This window comes from Cucurbita pepo, chromosome LG09 (assembly GCF_002806865.2).
Source record: "Cucurbita pepo subsp. pepo cultivar mu-cu-16 chromosome LG09, ASM280686v2, whole genome shotgun sequence".
NCBI classification, from domain to species: Eukaryota; Viridiplantae; Streptophyta; class Magnoliopsida; order Cucurbitales; family Cucurbitaceae; genus Cucurbita; species Cucurbita pepo.
In genome coordinates this window covers 378,456-395,755 of record NC_036646.1, presented here as the reverse complement: position 1 = coordinate 395,755, position 17,300 = coordinate 378,456, and the positions used below count along the sequence as shown (strand labels likewise).

At 36.6% G+C, this 17,300-nt stretch overlaps 3 protein-coding genes and 2 long non-coding RNA genes across 5 annotated transcripts; 2 read left to right on the top strand and 3 right to left on the bottom strand.

Annotated features, from left to right (window-relative positions):
* Nucleotides 1–451: 451 nt before the first annotated feature.
* Nucleotides 452–3,054, bottom strand: LOC111801555 (protein REVEILLE 6-like). Its single transcript, XM_023685584.1, has 8 exons — nt 2,832–3,054; nt 2,559–2,616; nt 2,166–2,289; nt 1,922–2,086; nt 1,685–1,777; nt 1,472–1,581; nt 1,049–1,108; nt 452–806 (listed from the first exon to the last, which is right to left on the bottom strand). Exons 1-8 carry the CDS (start codon nt 2,969–2,971, stop codon nt 762–764), a joined length of 795 nt encoding a protein of 264 aa, XP_023541352.1. The 5' UTR covers nt 2,972–3,054; the 3' UTR covers nt 452–761.
* A 1,331-nt stretch (nt 3,055–4,385) lies between these two features.
* Nucleotides 4,386–5,185, bottom strand: LOC111802176. The gene has a single exon (XM_023686442.1). It carries the CDS (start codon nt 5,087–5,089, stop codon nt 4,568–4,570), a length of 522 nt encoding a protein of 173 aa, XP_023542210.1. The 5' UTR covers nt 5,090–5,185; the 3' UTR covers nt 4,386–4,567.
* A 575-nt stretch (nt 5,186–5,760) lies between these two features.
* Nucleotides 5,761–7,240, top strand: LOC111801350. Its single transcript, XR_002816125.1, has 3 exons — nt 5,761–5,774; nt 5,918–5,993; nt 6,992–7,240. It is a non-coding gene; the product is annotated as an uncharacterized LOC111801350 (long non-coding RNA).
* Nucleotides 7,241–7,526: 286 nt separating this feature from the next.
* Nucleotides 7,527–8,468, bottom strand: LOC111801590 (uncharacterized protein PAM68-like). Its single transcript, XM_023685619.1, has 2 exons — nt 7,714–8,468; nt 7,527–7,657 (listed from the first exon to the last, which is right to left on the bottom strand). The coding sequence occupies exon 1, from the start codon at nt 8,345–8,347 to the stop codon at nt 7,775–7,777; it is 573 nt and encodes a 190-aa protein (XP_023541387.1). The 5' UTR covers nt 8,348–8,468; the 3' UTR covers nt 7,527–7,657; nt 7,714–7,774.
* An 813-nt stretch (nt 8,469–9,281) lies between these two features.
* LOC111801723 lies at nt 9,282–17,146 on the top strand. The gene is made up of 8 exons (XR_002816172.1): nt 9,282–9,414; nt 9,704–9,839; nt 15,081–15,130; nt 15,244–15,373; nt 15,874–15,990; nt 16,160–16,217; nt 16,349–16,414; nt 16,504–17,146. It is a non-coding gene; the product is annotated as an uncharacterized LOC111801723 (long non-coding RNA).
* Nucleotides 17,147–17,300: the final 154 nt, after the last annotated feature.

Here is a 17,300-nt window from a genome sequence, read left to right as displayed (position 1 = left end):
TCAATTTTAACTCTGAAAATGTTTAACAGATGATTCTATACGTGCGTAAATACTCAAATAAATTACAAGAAATATATACAAAAGTAATAAATGTAAATAACAAGATACCTATTATTATAGTAAATATCTAGATATTTACCTATAATAAAATATCAAATATTATACGTGGCTAAATATTCTTAAACACAAACAAAATTAAATTGGACTATAATCTTATGGGAGGATGAGGAGGGGTTGCCTTCGAGCTTCCTCTTCCTATTGTGAGATTCTATATCGGGTGGAGAGAAAAACAAAACATTTATTACACAATGTATGGAAACCGCTCTTAGTAGATGCATTTAAAAAACTGTGAGACTGATGACGATACGTGACAGGTCAAAGCGGACAATACCTATCAACGATAGGTTTGAGCTATTGTTACAAGTGGTATCAGATTCATAGTAGACACATCTTTAAAAACGTGAAGACAATATCTACTAACGGTAGGTTTGAGCTATTATAATATGCATTTCCATTTTCTCGAATTGTAGGAAAAGACGATCCACTTATTATTGGGGTGGATACACCATGGTTTCTATGTCAAAACTTAGAACTATACATATGCTCGGAAAGCAGGAAGTAGAGAGGTATGCAGAATGGCTATCAATTCCTCCACTTCCCTCTTGCTCTACAAGTGATAGTGGCCAGTGGGCGAAAATATTCAACAGAATTACAAGCCGATGTTCCATGAACAGGGGAACTCTCCAGCTTTGTTTTTATTACTACCCATGTTCCATGAACGCATCATATGATGATAGTACCCTTTTCTGCATAATAGATAACATGTAATCAAAACAATCATAATTTTAAAAAAAAAATGCTAAATTTCCTTCAGTCGTCTCATGTTTCAAAAAAAAAAAATTATTCCGTTTGTTCGAGCAAAATTCAATATGAACAGTCAACAAAATTCTGAAATGGGGTCGTGGATTCGAGGTTGAACAGTTAACAAAATTCTCTGCCTCAGGAACAACAGAGTTTTGGTATAGAAGACAGAGAAGTAAATACTCACATGATCCTCGAAATCAGGGCTGGACAGATTAATAGCCAAGTTTCTCATCAGCAAAAGCACCTGGAGAGGGGGATAAGGGTATCAGATATTTACTATTAATGTGTTAGATGAACACTACTCTCCACAATAGTATGATATTGTCTACTTCGAGCATGAGTTCTCGTGGCTTTGATTTGGGATTCTCCAAAAGGCCTCACACCAATATTGAGAGAGTATTCATTGATTATAAACTCATAATCATTCCCTAAATTAGTCGACGGAGGATTTATTTCGATTGAAGCATATTACTATAGTGTTAGGTAGAACATTATATGAACTACCAAACTAGTAAATGGGCTGAATTTCAGATGGAAGTAAAGCTATTGTGAAGCCAATCAATGGTATTTCATAGTGGAACCAATGAAATTGGGACGAAGAACATACGGTTTCGACGTCTATTTGGTCCATCTTGTTTAGCCTCTGCAAATGATCTATGGCTTTTGGGTCGAACACGCTGCCAATGAAGTTATAAACCTGACCAAAATCTGGCAGAACTGCATATAAACAACAGCCAGTAATAAGTAATGGTAAACAAAGCAGCCTCTTAAGGACAATTATCTATACATCTACTGCTCAGGAAATTTAATGGTACTTTACCTCTCAACGGAAGGTTGTTATTTCCCTCGATGCTTGATGATTTAGTTGGAAAACGTGTTCTTGTAATGCTACAGTTATTTTGTTTAACTTCCCCTGCAAACATAAAATAGAAAGGAATGATCTAAAGCAATCAAAGCATCCAAAACAAATGGAAAACTAAACAAAACCAAGAAGAAGAAAAAACATTAAGATCATGTTCAGAGACTTCAGGCTCAGTTGTGATATGGCAATTCAAACCTCTTGCAGCTTGAGAGAAATTGGCAGTGTGGATAGAATGATCCGCCCTGGAAGGCATGGCAGCAGCAGAAACAAAACTCACAGGAACCGAAGAGGAATCTGGCTTTGTAATGCATTCCGGTTCAACAGATGATGGCTGTAATGGCCGTGACACGAGTGCAAGATCTGAGATCATAATGAGAAGCCATTAGCAAAATTTACTTAACTTTTCAAAAGAAAAACCGGAGGTTGAAGTTTTTCTGACCGATTTTTGAAGCTTTTTGAGGATATGGATGAGCAGCTTTCCTCTTAGGTCGAGGAGGAGGCAAGTGTTCACCTGTCCCGCTCTTCTCAACCTTCAGGAAGTACTTCTGAGCATGACTACGTATCTGTAACAAACCATCATCTTATTTACACCACTTCAAGATCTACAGGTTTCTAACGAAACAGAACAAGACATACAAATTTACTTCATAATCTTAAAATTTTCATACATTTAGCATTAAACTCGACTCTAAATTATGCAATAAAGTTCCAATTTCCAGATCTTATCTATAGAAATCTTAGAAACACTATTGAAAGATTGAAAACATTCTCAGATTTGTTCATTAGATCCGTACAAACAAAAGGTGAACGTGAGACAAGTGTCTTACATTACCTGAATGACAGTCTTGGATCCAACAAACGCCTCAATCTTCTTCCAGTCTCGATCAAACCTAAAACAGTCAAATACTCCAAAATCACTTCGAGAAAACAAGCGCAATGCCTCCGCTCATGAATCCAGAAGCCTTAAATCAGGAAAAACAAGAACAGAGAATTCGAAGAAACTCTTATTTACTAACAAAAATTCAAAGAAACTCCAGTCGAACAGAAGAGAGAACAGCAGGAAAAACAAGAACAAAGAAGCTCGAAAAGAAATAGAAGATTATACAGTTGAATAGCTTCGAGGAACTTATCGTGCTCAGGCTCAGTCCAGCTCTCTCTGCACTTGGTGATGGTGTAAGGTTTCCGAGCTCTCTTCGAAAGATCCTCCCTCGACGACGTCGGAGCAGCGTTGAACGGTAACGCCATTTGTACGGATCCAATTCGGAATATACAGCCAGGTTTAGCCCGAGCACGAGGTTCGAGAACGGCAGTTTGCAGTTGCCAGTACCATTGATATTTTCCGTGGAGATACTTTGAAATGATCGGCTGCGGCGGGTGTATGTTTAGTTACAAAACGTGTAAGCAACAGAAAGATGACACGTGTTCTGATAGCATTGATTTTTAAGAGTCAAAGCGGGGTATTTGGTGCGGCGGCAGGTAGAGGAGTGTGGCTTGAAGGTTGGAGGGAAAGAAGGGAACCGTTATGTGGGGAATGAAAAAGAGTTCCCTTATCAATGGGAAGACACGTGTCGATTGATGCCTCGGTGGCTTTAAAAAGTGGTTTTGTGGAAGATATTTTTATTGGGACCTACACGCTCGAATTTGTACCACCCATCAAATCTTATCTTTTTCTCAGCTTCGCGCAAATGGTCCGCAGTAATTTTATTTGATTTACGCTCTCGAAAGTTCTACACAATCTTTAATTTTACCGTCTCAAACACGGAAATTTACCCAGGCCTAAATATGGGTAGTTTTCAATATTATATACGAAACGAATATCGGATTTTGAGGAGGAAAATGACGTGGATTTATAAAAGTTATATTTTAAGGAGGGGAATTAATTCATTGAAATCATCATTTTATTATTTTTGTTTTTTTTTTCTTCCTCCACTTATTTGTTTTTTTTTTATTTTTCGGTTCTTTACCTTTTCTTTTTCTCTTTCTTTTATTTTCTTCGTTGTTTTTTAAATATGATATTTTTTTTAAAAAAAAGAATCCATTATTTAAATTTAGTTTCAATTATGGTAGAATAAGTGAAATAAATTAACTATATTTAATTTTTAAAATATAAAATAATTAACTTTTCATACTCATTCGTACAATTTTGAATACCTAAAAGTAAAGCATATAACATATTACTTATAATAATATTCATTAACATATTATTTATAGAAACAAAATGTTAAGAACATTATGAAAAACAAAATGTTAAGAACACTATTAAAAAAACTGGGTCCTGAATTTATAATGGCACAATATCAAGGGAGCATAAGTACAGTGAGTTTGTTATGTTCTCATGGCATCATAAATCATTCCTTAGCATAAATCATTCTTTAGCTCATAGGATCATGAATTAGCTCATGAAATCATTCAACACCTCCTCTCGAATCCTTTATTCGTTATGTTCTCATGACTCTAATACCATGTTAAACGTGTTAAACGAACCCGACTACCATTAGAAACATGACTCTGATACCATGTTAGAAACATGACTCTGATACCATGTTAGACGAACGCCGACTCTGATACCATGTTAGACGAAGGCCGACTCTTTGTAATAGTATAATACTCCACTCTAAAAAAAGCTCTTAGGACTTCCAAAAGCTTCATTCCCAGTCGTGGTGCCAATAATATTTTTTCCAGGTAGTTGGGAAAAAATGGACAAACATTCATACTCCCTGATACCAAATTTACAAAGGTAACTAAATTCTTAGTGAGATTACATTCACACAGTGGCTTCTCGACGATTTATTTCTTAATTACAAAGAGTCGAAATAAAAATCACCACCGCCGACTATAATTTCAGTTCGAAGCCGGATCGACACCGACGGACCTGAGCGTCTCAGTACGGTGGCGATGAGCATAAGCATCGCCGAGTTGAGGATCGTAAGGAACGCGATAATTGCGTAATTTCTCGAGTTCCTGAACGTGAGCCACTTTTCTGAAGAACGATTTAGCGAAGAACTTCTCAGTCTCCTCCGCCACGTGCTCTGGCTCTGCCACCTCCGGAATCGTCTCTCTGCGCTTCTTCCGAACGGAAACGGACGGCGAATGAGCCAACTGCTGCTTCGCCGTGTGCAATCCGAGGGCTACAGAAAGCGCAATCAGACCGATCGCCACATAAACGGGGACAAAATCGCCGGCTCGTGACGCCTTCGGCTTGCTCTGTTGCTGCTGGTAATTCTGATCGAATCGTGAGAAATCAGCCGCCGGCGCGTATGATTTCATCCTCGCCTCCGTCGCCGTAGCATATGACTTAGGGCTTTTATTCACAGTTCTGAAGCTATTTGCTGCCAATCGAGTTGCCAAATACCTGAACGCCATTTTTCGTTACGGTGGACGATGTAAAACCTTGATGAGGATCGATGATGGATGAAAGTGACCGTGCCGGATTTTATAGGGACGGAGAAATTAAGAGACGGTTCTGGAACCATGGGGAGGCCGCTACCGAGAGAAGAAGACGATATACGTGTCGGCTGAATAGAGAGGACACGTTTCACGGAAGTCTCTTGAAGTTGCCGAGTGTAACTTTTTTTTTTCATTCATTTCTTTATTATTATTATTATTATATTATCTTTATTAAAAAAGAGTTAAATTTTAATTAATTTATTAGGGACAATTTTAAAATTTACAAGATGTGTGATTTTGCTTTGAAATTGATAGTAACATTCCATAATAAACATTTTTAATTGAGAGATAAAAAATTCATGAATGAAAAGGACAAGTGGTTTTTAATTTAATTTTTTTTTTTAAATAATAGTGAAATATGAGAAAATAGTTTGACCCAAAGGACACTGCAGATTAAACTTAAACCAAACGACACGTCGACAACTACAATGTTATCCACCAAAATGCCAATAAGAAACAGAGTTTGGTTTTTGTCTGCTCGAATTGCTTCAAGCATTTACAATTTCTCTATAAAATATCTTCCTTTTATTATTAGTCATTAATATCATTCAGTAGTTTGCTTCTAAATCTTCTGCAACTCTCTCTCTCTATGGAAGCGAAGGTTAGAAACCCGGTTTTGTTAATTTTAATTTCTAATTTTTTAGCAAATATATACAATTATGTCTCTGCATAATTGATTCTTCAATTTCGAAAATATGGATTGAAATAGGTTGCCTCTTAAAGAATATTGGTTTTTGTGGGCAGAAAATAGTGCTGGAGATAACGCTCTACAATGAAGATGACAGGAAAAAAGCCATGACTATAGTTTCTAAACTACCAGGTAATATAATCTATGTAAATTTTTATTTTAATTTAAGCAATTATACTTTTAAACGTAATTTACAAAATTAAAATTGCAAAGTTTTAGTTAAAAGAAGTTCAAGGTGTTAGACGAACACGAGTGCTTCCGTAAAGGCCTCGTACCAATCGAGTTAGTATTCCTCACTTATAAATTCATGATCATTCATTAAATCCCCTTAATCGAGGCTCGACTCCTTCCCTAAAGGCCTCGTACCAATGGAGTTAGTATTCCTCACTTATAAATTCATGATTATTCATTAAATCCCCTTAATCGAGGCTCGACTCCTTCCCTAAAGGCCTCGTACCAATGAAGTTAGCATTCCTCACTTATAAATCCATGATCATTCCTTAAATCCCCTTAATCGAGGCACGACTCTAATACCATGTTAGACGAACACGACTCTCCACAATGGTATGATATTGTCAACTTTGAGAATAAGCTCTCGTGGCTTTGCTTGGGGATTCCCTATAAAAGGCCTCATAACAATAGAGTTAGTATTCCTCACTTATAAACACAGATCATTCCCTAAAATAGCCGACGTCGGACTTTCATCATCCACCACAAGGAATTTAGTTTTTAAAAACTTTCCCTATTTTAATTTTCTAATTATAAGATTTTTTTAATCAAGTTAAAAAATATATATTTTCATAATTATATCACTAATATAGTTTAAAAAAATATATGAAATGAAAGATTAAAAATTCTGATACGAGGTAGGAGATTCAAATCATTTTTACTAATCACTAGATATTATTTTAGTTAAATAACTCATAACACAGTATTATAATAATAATAATAATTTATGATTAAATTAAGTTCATATTTTCTTCTTCTTTAAATTAGGTTTATAATTTCCATATAACACACCGATAGAAAATGCAATTAAAATTATTAGAGCAATAAAAGGAGAATAAAATTTATATTAAAGATATATATATATATATATATATATATATATATTTTTTTTTTTTGGGTAGGGGTGAGTTCAATTTCCATGGAAATGAAAGAAAAGAAAATGACAGTGATCGGGGAAGTTGATCCAATATGCATGGTGCGAAAACTAAGAAGGTTTCGTCAAACACAAATAATCTCAGTGGGGCCACCAAAAGAAGAGGAGAAAAAGAAGGCCGAAGATAAAATTGAAGAGGTTCTCAACTACTACAGATATAATGTTCCATCTTATTGGGTTCAACCATATGAACAGCCTCCTTCTTGTGTTATTTCTTAGCAAGGATTTAATTATCCCATTACTTAATTTAAAGTTCTAATATATATATATATATATAAAATATGTATTCTCTATTAAATAAACAAACATTTCAAATTTGATGAATTCTTGAAAGAAAAATATCAATTTTTATTAATAATGTTTGAGAATTTAAAATTATATCAATTTAAATTGATTCTATTTAAATCCGTTCAAAATTACTTAAATAAAATAAAAATTCTAGAAATTATAAATTAATTATTTCTAAATAAGTAAAGAAAATAGGAGAATTCAAGAATTTAAAATTATATCAATTAATTAATTCTAATATATTGTTTAAATTGATTACCCTAGAGTACTCTTTCTCCCAATCAATGCCAGAACGATACGGCGACGTTTTCGAGAAGGAAACAGCGCGTAAGTTGCATTTTAATGATTGTAATAATACGACGACGTTTGGTATAGACATTTATGCAGTTTTGTCTACGTTACCGGTATTTCAACGGAGCAGACTTGTCCGGAATATGATATCTTCGTAACCAAACAGAGCAAATTAGTTTCCTCCACGATTGGCTTCGTCTTCCTCCTTCCACATCTCAACCCAATTCTTCTGCGCCTCATCCCATCCAAACAGAGTCCCTTCCTTCTCCGGATCCAAACTCGTCGACAGCGTCCCGTAAGCGATTCCCATCGTCGAAGCTCCAAATGTCAAGAAAATCGTCAAGAACGGCAGCCAAATTGGAACATGCCAAAGTTTCTGCTCATGGACCGCCTCCAAGATCTTCACCAATGTCACGCCGAACGCCATCGGAACTCCAACGAAAGCCAAGATTCTCGTTATGATCCTCTTGGCTACGGCCTCCGGAATTTCATCGTCGTCGCCGCCGCCGCCGCCTCTGCTATTGTTTTGGCCGGAAGGTTTTTTCACGGCGGTTTCTCTGTCTTTCGCTGTTGCCGGAGAACCTGTGAAACCCTTGGCGTTTAGTTGGATCTGGCCTCGGGATGTTCTTGTGAAAATTCTGAGATTCTTGGTGGCTGTTGAGTCATCAATTCGGCTTCTCTGTTTCCATGGCGGAGGCTTTGAGAGGTCGAGAGCGTGCCGGAAGGAACACACCAGAGCTTTCATGGCGACTTGGTTTTTTTAATTGGCTTCACTTAATTTTATTGCCGGAAATCTTATCCGAAAGCCTTTTCTTATGAGATGGACGGTGGCGCTTCATCATCGAAAAGATATTTTTTACATTTGATATTCGCATTTTATTGGATTTTTTATTTCCTCTTTTCTCGATTATTTTATCGATTTTATTTATTTATATTTTATTAATTGTTCATAATACTGAAAATTTAAATGCCAATATTGTTCTAATTTTATATTTATTATGTTAATATGTGTTTTTTTTTTCTTCAAATATTAGGTTTTCCTTTATTTTGATTCAAACACTTAGATTCATTTGTAAATGATATAGATCAATTATTTTGAATTATGCATAGTTTTTTTATTTATTTGTAAAATATTATATTTTTTTTAAGTACAAATAAAATAAAAATCTAGCATATTTTATCTGAATAAATGAAATGATAAAAAAAATTATATACAAAATGATTAGTTGACTGATCAACTCTAACACACTTGAAGGTACAGACGAGTCGATTGTTAATATTGTTAGATGATAAAATTGATTTGAATCTCGATTATTAATATTGTTAGATGATAAAATTGATTTGAATCTATATAATATTTGTTGGATGAGACGACGAGTTCATTTCTAAATTAATCAAGGGTAAAATCAATTTAATCACTATTAACTACTATTAGAGGGTAATTAATGGAAAATTTTAATATTATTTTTATAAAATATTTATTTAATGTCACCTTAGCATGATAGAATTGGAAAATTTGGAGTCCTTTAATTTCTACCTAAAAACAACGGTTAAAACATGACGTGGCTAGTTTCATTTATATCCGCGCGCGGAAGGTTTAGGGTGGAAAGGTCATTTCAGCGGGAAGAAAAACGAAACACCAATACGTTTCATTTATATCCGCGCGCGGCTCATTCCGAAACATAATCAGAATTATTTTTCAAAAGAGGAGAGAAGAAAAATGCGAAAGACGAGGGAATCCACAGAGTTCAATCGTGAAGGACGACGTCGATCGATCGTTTGAATGCTTCAAGTGCGGCGTTTCTCCTCCTTGTAAGTTCTGTTTCTCTAATTTTAATTCGAGTTTCTACAACCTAGGCAGCCATGCGAGCTCTGCGAAACAATGTACTGCGAATCTCATTTTTAGACACAATTGAATTTCACTGTGAAGCATTTGTAATTATTGTAGAAAAACTACTAGATTTTGTAAACTGGAATTTCGATAGAGGAGCAATGTTATAGGTCGAGTTTCTGCTGTGATTTGGTGATCAGCATGGATGTTCTTTGTTTCTGTATTTTCTGCATCTGATTATGTGCGGTTATCCATCCTGTTTCTGTTCAGAATCTTCTGTGAGAGGAAAAAAGAAAGAAAATGTAAATTGAAGCCTGAGAGTTCAGCAAGCTTTGAGACTCCAGTTTCTGATTCAGTTAAAGAAATACAAGACAACGCAACGAACGGCCAAGATTTCATGGAAAAAGTAAGTCGTTGTTTTCTGGATGGCGGAGTTTGCTTGAATGCCATTAACTTATTCTTCACATGCTTATTCTAGTATTTCAGCTGTCTAATGAAGTTCAGAATTCGTTGAGCTAATGATGCGCCTGAAACAGCTTGATNTTTTTTTTTTTTTTTTTTTTTTTTTTTTTTTTTTTTTTTTTTTTGGCCTTGCTTGACAAAACTATAGTTATCACGATTCAGTTTGGTTTGACAAGTAAAGCAAAAGGTTCTAGTTCTAAGAAGTTCTCGCCAGTCTTTGTTTATAATTCACCTAGAGGCGTACCTCCGAGGAGGCCATCTAGTTTGTGGAGATTATTGCTTGAAATTCGTGTCGAGCTTTCTGAACAAAGTAGATTCAAGTTAAGGTATATTTAGGTTTCATCAAATCTCTCCCATTCCTCTTCCTGTTTCACCATCATTCCACTTCTCGATGATTCCATTCGACATTTCTGGTATCTATTAAGTAGTGAAGTTTGCAATGAAGTTTGCGGTGAAGTTTGTGTTGAAGCTAATAATAGAGTTTGAATGAGTTACTGCCGAAGAGAAGGAGGAGGTGAATTCAATTTCATCCACACAAATCTCAACCAACTCCGGGAATCCCCCTATAAAAGGACCTCCCTCCCCATCACTCAAATCACTCCTCCTCTCAATCTCACTTCAGTTTTCTGTTGTCACCAACAACTGGTATCAGAGCTATCTTGCAGCAGCAAAAAATGGCAGCAGAAAAACAAGTTGAGAGCTACGTTCAGCCCGCCATCCCGAGGTTCGATGGTCACTATGATCATTGGGCGATGTTGATGGAAAATTTTCTCAGATCAAAGGAGTTCTTTGATATGGTGGAGACGGGTTATGAAGAGCCAAATGAAGGCGAGGTACTCTCAGCTGGTCAACAGCAACTGTTGGCAGCATCGAAGTTGAAGGACCTAAAGGTCAAGAACTATTTATTTCAGTCCATTGATAGGACTATCTTGGAAACAATGCTTCAGAAGAAGACATCCAAGGAAATTTGGGATTCTATGAGGAGGAAGTATCAAGGCTCAACGAGAGTAAAACGTGCTCAACTACAAGCCGTCAGAAGAGACTTTGAAATTCTCCAAATGCAAAAGGGAGAAACGGTGAATGATTATATTGGCAAGGTTATAAGTCTTGCAAGTAAAATGAGGATGCATGGTGGTTCAATCACGGAGGTTGCGGTCGTAGAAAAGATTTTGCGATCACTAACTCCAAAGTTCGATTACATTGTATGTTCTATCGAAGAAGCAAACAATGTCGAAGAGATGCAAATAGATGAACTCCAAAGCTCCCTGTTAGTACATGAGCAGAGGCTCAATCGTACAAGTGCAATAGAGGAGATGACAGCCTTAAAAATATCCACACCAGGTGAATCTTCAAGCCCTAGAGGTAGAGGGCAAAGAAGAGGCAGAGGTCGTGGGAGAGGCAGTCGAGAAAGAAGTGGAGATGTTGGCAGGTCAGTAGACCTAGCCAGAAATGATTATGAAAACAAAGGCAAGAGACACTTTGACAAGTCCAAGGTGGAATGCTACAGATGTGGACGCCTTGGACATTACAAAAATGAATGCTATACCAGGCTCCAAAAGGAGAAAAGAGATCAATCCAATTTTGTGGAGAGAAGAGAAGAAGAAACATTGTTAATGTCATTCCATGCTATGAAGGTTGCAGATCAAGGTGTATGGGTCGTAGACTCTGGATGCAGCAATCATATGACAGGTTGTAAGGAATTCTTCTCAACTCTAGATGAAAATTTTCATACTACGGTTTCTCTTGGCAACAATTCAACTCTCCAAGTGATGGGGAAAGGAACCGTAGATATCAAGACTAGAAATGGCTTTGTAGAGTCTATTTCTAATGTATTCTACATTCCTGATCTGAAGGCCAACTTACTTAGTATCGGTCAGTTACAAGAAAAGGGGTATGTGATCACATTCCAAAATGATGAATGTGAGATTTATGACTCCAAAAGAGGATCGATTGCTAAGATGAAGATGACCACCAACCGTCTATATCCGTTGACGTTAAATATCGTTGCCAAAAGTTTGATGGTGAAGAAAGAAGATACCACCTGGCTTTGGCATTTTAGGTATGGTCATCTACACTTCAAAGGATTAAAGACGTTGTCCTCAAAGAAGATGGTAACTGGGTTGCCAGATATTACTCCACCAACGGAAATTTGCGAGAGCTGTGTAGTAGCAAAACATGAAAGAAACTCTTTTCCATCTGGAAAATCAAGAAGAGCTCAAGCAATTTTGGAGTTGATTCATTCGGACATATGTGGTCCCATCTCTCCAGCATCAAATGGTAACAAGAAATATTTCATGACCCTCATCGATGATTTTAGTCGAAAAACATGGACTTATTTCTTGCACGCCAAATCAGAAGCCTTTGATTGCTTCAAAAAGTTTTGTGCTACTATGAAGACGGAAACTGGAAGAAGAGTCAAGGCTTTAAGAACTGACAGAGGTGGAGAATTCTGCTCGAACGAGTTTATTAAATTTTGTGAAGAGAAGGGCATACGGAGGCAGTTAACAACAGCATATACACCACAACAAAATGGTGTGGCCGAAAGGAAAAACAGGACCATTCTCAACATGGTTCGAAGTTTACTAAATAAAGGAGAAGTCCCGAAGGAATTCTGGCCAGAAGCTGTCGTGTGGTCCGTTCACATTCTCAACCGGAGTCCTACCTTTTCTGTTAGAGATATGACTCCACAAGAAGCATGGAGCGGAAGAAAACCTGCAGTAGACCACTTTAGAATCTTTGGGTGCATAGCATATGCACACGTTCCTGATGAGAAAAGGAAGAAACTTGAAGACAAGAGTTTGAAGTGTGTATTCCTTGGAGTAAGCGAGACCTCTAAGGCGTACAAGCTTTATGATCCTTTGACAAAGAAGGTGGTGGTAAGTCGTGATGTAGTCTTTGACGAAAAGAAGACTTGGACATGGGAAGAAAAGATCACTGTAAATCAGCAGATTCCTGTAGATCTTGAAGAAGAACAAACTGAAGCCCCTATTCAGCCTCACTATGAGCATGGAGAGAGCTCATCACAAGCTCAACAAGAAGAACCAGTAGAAGAAGATCATGATCATAATCAAAGACATCCAAGAACAAGAAAGAGACCAAACTGGATGATTGATTATGAGATGGACTATGAATCAAGTGATAGTGGTTATTTTGCATTCTTTATGGATAGTGATCCAATTGTCTATGAAGAAGCAGTAAAGGAGAAGAAATGGAAGGAAGCTATGGACAGTGAAATCAAATCCATAGAGAAGAACAAGACTTGGGAGCTCACTGATCTTCCTAGAGGGCAGAAAACAATCGGAGTAAAATGGGTTTTCAAAACCAAGTTGAATGAAAACGGTGAGGTGGATAAGTACAAGGCGCGACTTGTTGCAAAAGGATACAAGCAAAAGTATGGAATTGATTATAAGGAGGTATTTGCACCAGTGGCACGTCAAGACACTATCAGGCTCATAATTTCTATTGCAGCACAGAAATCTTGGCCTATTTATCAACTTGATGTGAAATCGGCCTTCTTACATGGAGAGCTTCAAGAAGAAGTATATGTGGAGCAACCAGAAGGTTTTGTTCAAAAAGGCAAAGAGGAACAAGTATACAAGTTGAAGAAAGCTTTGTACGGTTTGAAGCAAGCTCCGAGGGCATGGTACAGTCGCATTGATTCTCATTTTGAAAAGATGGGATTCACTAAATGCCCGTATGAACATACGTTGTATGTGAAAACTGAAAAGGGAGGTAACATTATCATTATTTGCTTATACGTTGATGATTTAATATTTACTGGCAATAATGAAGAAATGTTTGAATTTTTTAAGAAGAGCATGATGAAGGAATTTGAAATGACAGATCTTGGCTTGATGAGGTATTTTCTTGGAGTAGAAGTTACTCAAACTCCCGCAGGTAACTTTATCTGTCAGAAGAAGTATGCTCAAGAATTACTTGAAAGGTTTAAATTGGATGAGCGCACATTTGGAACTCCATCAGAATTGGGTTTAAAGTTGCACAAGGATATTGACGGGCGAGAGGTTGATAATAGGTACTTCAAACAAATTGTGGGAAGTTTGATGTACCTAACTTCAACCAGACCAGACATCATGTATGCGGTTAGTATGATAAGTCGTTACATGGAGCATCCAACGGAAAAACATCTCAATGCAGCAAGAAGGATACTTCGTTATGTGAGAGGAACCTTTGATTTGGGGGTATTCTACAAGAAAGGAGATGATTCGAAGATGGTTGGCTATACAGATAGTGACTATGCAGGTGATATAGACGATCGTAAAAGTACTTCAGGAAGTATTTTCATGATGAGTTCAGGAGCTATTTGCTGGTCTTCAAAGAAGCAACCTATTGTAACACTCTCAACTACAGAAGCAGAATTTGTGGCAGCAGCAGCATGCTCGTGCCAAGCAATTTGGTTAAGAAAAATGCTTGAAATTCTTAATCAGAAGCAACCAGGTACGACGGTTATATATTGTGATAATATGTCAACTATTAAGTTGTCTAAAAATCCTGTGTTGCATGGAAGGAGCAAGCACATCGATGTTCGATTTCATTTCTTGCGTGATTTGTGTAAAGAAGGCATTATTGAACTCAACTTTTGCCGAAGTGATGAACAAATCGCAGACCTATTCACAAAGCCCTTGAAACAACCATTGTTCGAGAAGCTTAGAAGAAAGATGGGGATGTGCAGAATCCAAGATGTATATCAAGATGACGAAGTGAAGTCCTAAACCGATTTCCGCAGAATTCAGTTTAAGGGAGGGTGTTGAAGCTAATAATAGAGTTTGAATGAGTTACTGCCGAAGAGAAGGAGGAGGTGAATTCAATTTCATCCACACAAATCTCAACCAACTCCGGGAATCCCCCTATAAAAGGACCTCCCTCCCCATCACTCAAATCACTCCTCCTCTCAATCTCACTTCAGTTTTCTGTTGTCACCAACAGTTTGGACCACATTTCCTAGACAAGAAGAAGCTATGAAGTTTGCAAGAGAGCACACAGATGTTCATATTTTAGTTATCAAGATCACTTTAATGAACAAAGTAGATTTCTAGTTTGATCACACAGCAAGTTTTGGAAACGTTGTCATCAAATTTTAATAATACTTCGAGTAGAAAAATTACTTTGCCATCAGCCTAGCAAACGCTTCTGATGTCGTTTTAACTACGTTCTTAATTAATTTCAGGTACAAAAGCATGGATTCAAAATTTCGCCACCATTAAATTGATTCAAGAGGTGAGCTGAAAATTTTTGAGTCAATGTGCAGATCATGTGATTGGATCTGTGCGAATCGTGTGCTCTTTTCTTTTTTCTACTGCACTTTCTCACTGTTCTATTCCAACGTTCAGGTTGCTCCGCGTCATCTTTACTTTGATATCAGTTGATTCCTAGATATCAGTTGTTCTAGAAGCCTCAAATTGAAAGTATTCGATTCAAGGAAGCTTTGACTGGACACTAGAGCTTGATTCCTCAAACAAGGTATATTTAGCAACAATTGGATTTAGGCTTCATCTTCTTGTCACTTATGTTATTTCTTTGTTATCTCTTGAAATGTATACTTAATAGGTGAAACTAGGTTCTTGTAATTTCCTTTCTTTTATTTTATTTTTTAGACATCGCATAGCTCAAATTTTCTTGGTATTAGTATAACATATCATTTTTATCCTTTTTATTAGTAACAAGTTCATAATAGTTAACAGGATTATTTCTGGTAATTCTACAGGAATATGATTACTTCATTTCTTAAAGAAAATTATTTTTGCTAGACAAGTTCAGATTAAAAATATATATATAATTTTGGTTTCCGACAGAAAAGAGGAAGTTGAAGGCACTTCGTAGTCATCATTATTTAGAAATTTTGCCAAAACTTTTCCACTATTGGAGAGATTGTTTTACTCAACTTTTTAAGAAAGTATTTGCGCAGGATACATTATTCTGAGAAGGATCCTATTATTTACCTTGTACATATTTAATCGTAGTGTGAGGAAGACATGTTCGTGGCATCCTTGGTCTGCAACGTCGATGCTGAGTGTGAGAAACTTCTGGTTTGCGAAACGGAATTACACTGCGTAAAGACATTGCAATTTGATATGGAGGTACGATCAAGCTGAGTATCAATTTAGTTATGAAGCTGCTTTGAACAGTCCATGACATGTCGATTATACCTTTCAAATTGAATTATCTTATAAATCCAAATGTCTCGTACCTTTATGTTTGATTTAAGTTATTCAACATTTGTTTACCTTTGAGGTTCTCTGGCCGCAGGAGATATGTAATTTTGGACGGTTTGTTGAATCAGCTGCCTCAACCGGAAATGTATCAGGTAATTTGCCTGTATGAAAACCCCATGGGATAGACAAGTTTTGTACTTCGTGCGATCAACTTTCTCTGGTTGTTCTTTTTCTTTAAATCATCTGAGAATTTACTCAGATCATCCATGTTTTCATCGTTCAGTGATGTATGTTGTCGACCTTACGACGGCTGTCTATTACCAAAAGTGTCACGATCCAGATTGTGGAGGTGCTCAAATAAAACTTAATTGTCAAAAAAATATTTTTGGAAAAATATTTATTTGCAGCCATTGCTTAATTGAACTTATCACTGTACAGGTTACCGATCTCCACTGCGTCCAAGTCCAATTGATGCCATTCCTAATCCTCGGGTCTCCACGGATTCAGAACAGATATCAAATGGCATAGAGTCGTCCAACTGATGCCATCTTCGTGCATGCGTTTCCAACTCGAGAGCCGCTACGTTTCGGATGCAAGGTAAGCAAAAATCCCTGAACGCCTAATTATTTTCTGAACTCTTTGATATTGTCCATAGTTAATTGAGCTTAAGAGTCAAATTGTTCTGCTCCCCTCTCTAAGCTCCACACCATTAGAGGATCGGTTTTATTAACACAAATAGGATAAATTTCTATCTCGATCGCTATTAGCCATGGTTCGAAACATGAAATTAAATAGTAATTTTACAAAAGCTTGACATAAATCTGTTACATTCAAAAGCGTCGCTATAGTAAATTAGCCCCCCACCTTTTGAAAATGAAAACTCAAGATATTACTAAATGTTAAAACTACCAGTTTTTCTTCCAATTTCATTCTCTTATTAAGCTGGTAAAATTGTGGTACAGCGGAAGGTTTTTAGCCTTGGTTGATATACACAAATGAAGAATAGGAAAAGGGAGGAAGAAGGAGGGGGTTACTGCCACCGTGAGTGTGGTGAGTAGAAAGAGAGAGTGAGTTAGTGAAAGGAGAGAGTAGATTTTTTTTTTTTTTTTTCATGTTAATTTAAATTAATTTAAATAAGTTGAGAGCCTTTTTTTAAACCTATTTCTCAAAATTTGTACCTTTTTTAATTTTCAAATCTATAGTTTGCATCTAAATATTATAAATTTATAATCAAT

What these genes read in the sequence shown, in the direction of transcription:
- LOC111801590 (XM_023685619.1), bottom strand. Translation starts at nt 8,347, where the DNA reads ATGAAAGCTCTGGTGTGTTCCTTCCGGCACGCTCTCGACCTCTCAAAG.
- LOC111801555 (XM_023685584.1), bottom strand. Translation starts at nt 2,971, where the DNA reads ATGGCGTTACCGTTCAACGCTGCTCCGACGTCGTCGAGGGAGGATCTT. An exon ending in GATCCAAGACTGTCATTCAG is followed by an intron (nt 2,290 to 2,558) that starts GTAATGTAAGAC and finishes GGTTTGTTACAG; the next exon opens with ATACGTAGTCATGCTCAGAA. An exon ending in TTTCTCTCAAGCTGCAAGAG is followed by an intron (nt 1,778 to 1,921) that starts GTTTGAATTGCC and finishes TTATGTTTGCAG; the next exon opens with GGGAAGTTAAACAAAATAAC.
- LOC111802176 (XM_023686442.1), bottom strand. Translation starts at nt 5,089, where the DNA reads ATGGCGTTCAGGTATTTGGCAACTCGATTGGCAGCAAATAGCTTCAGA.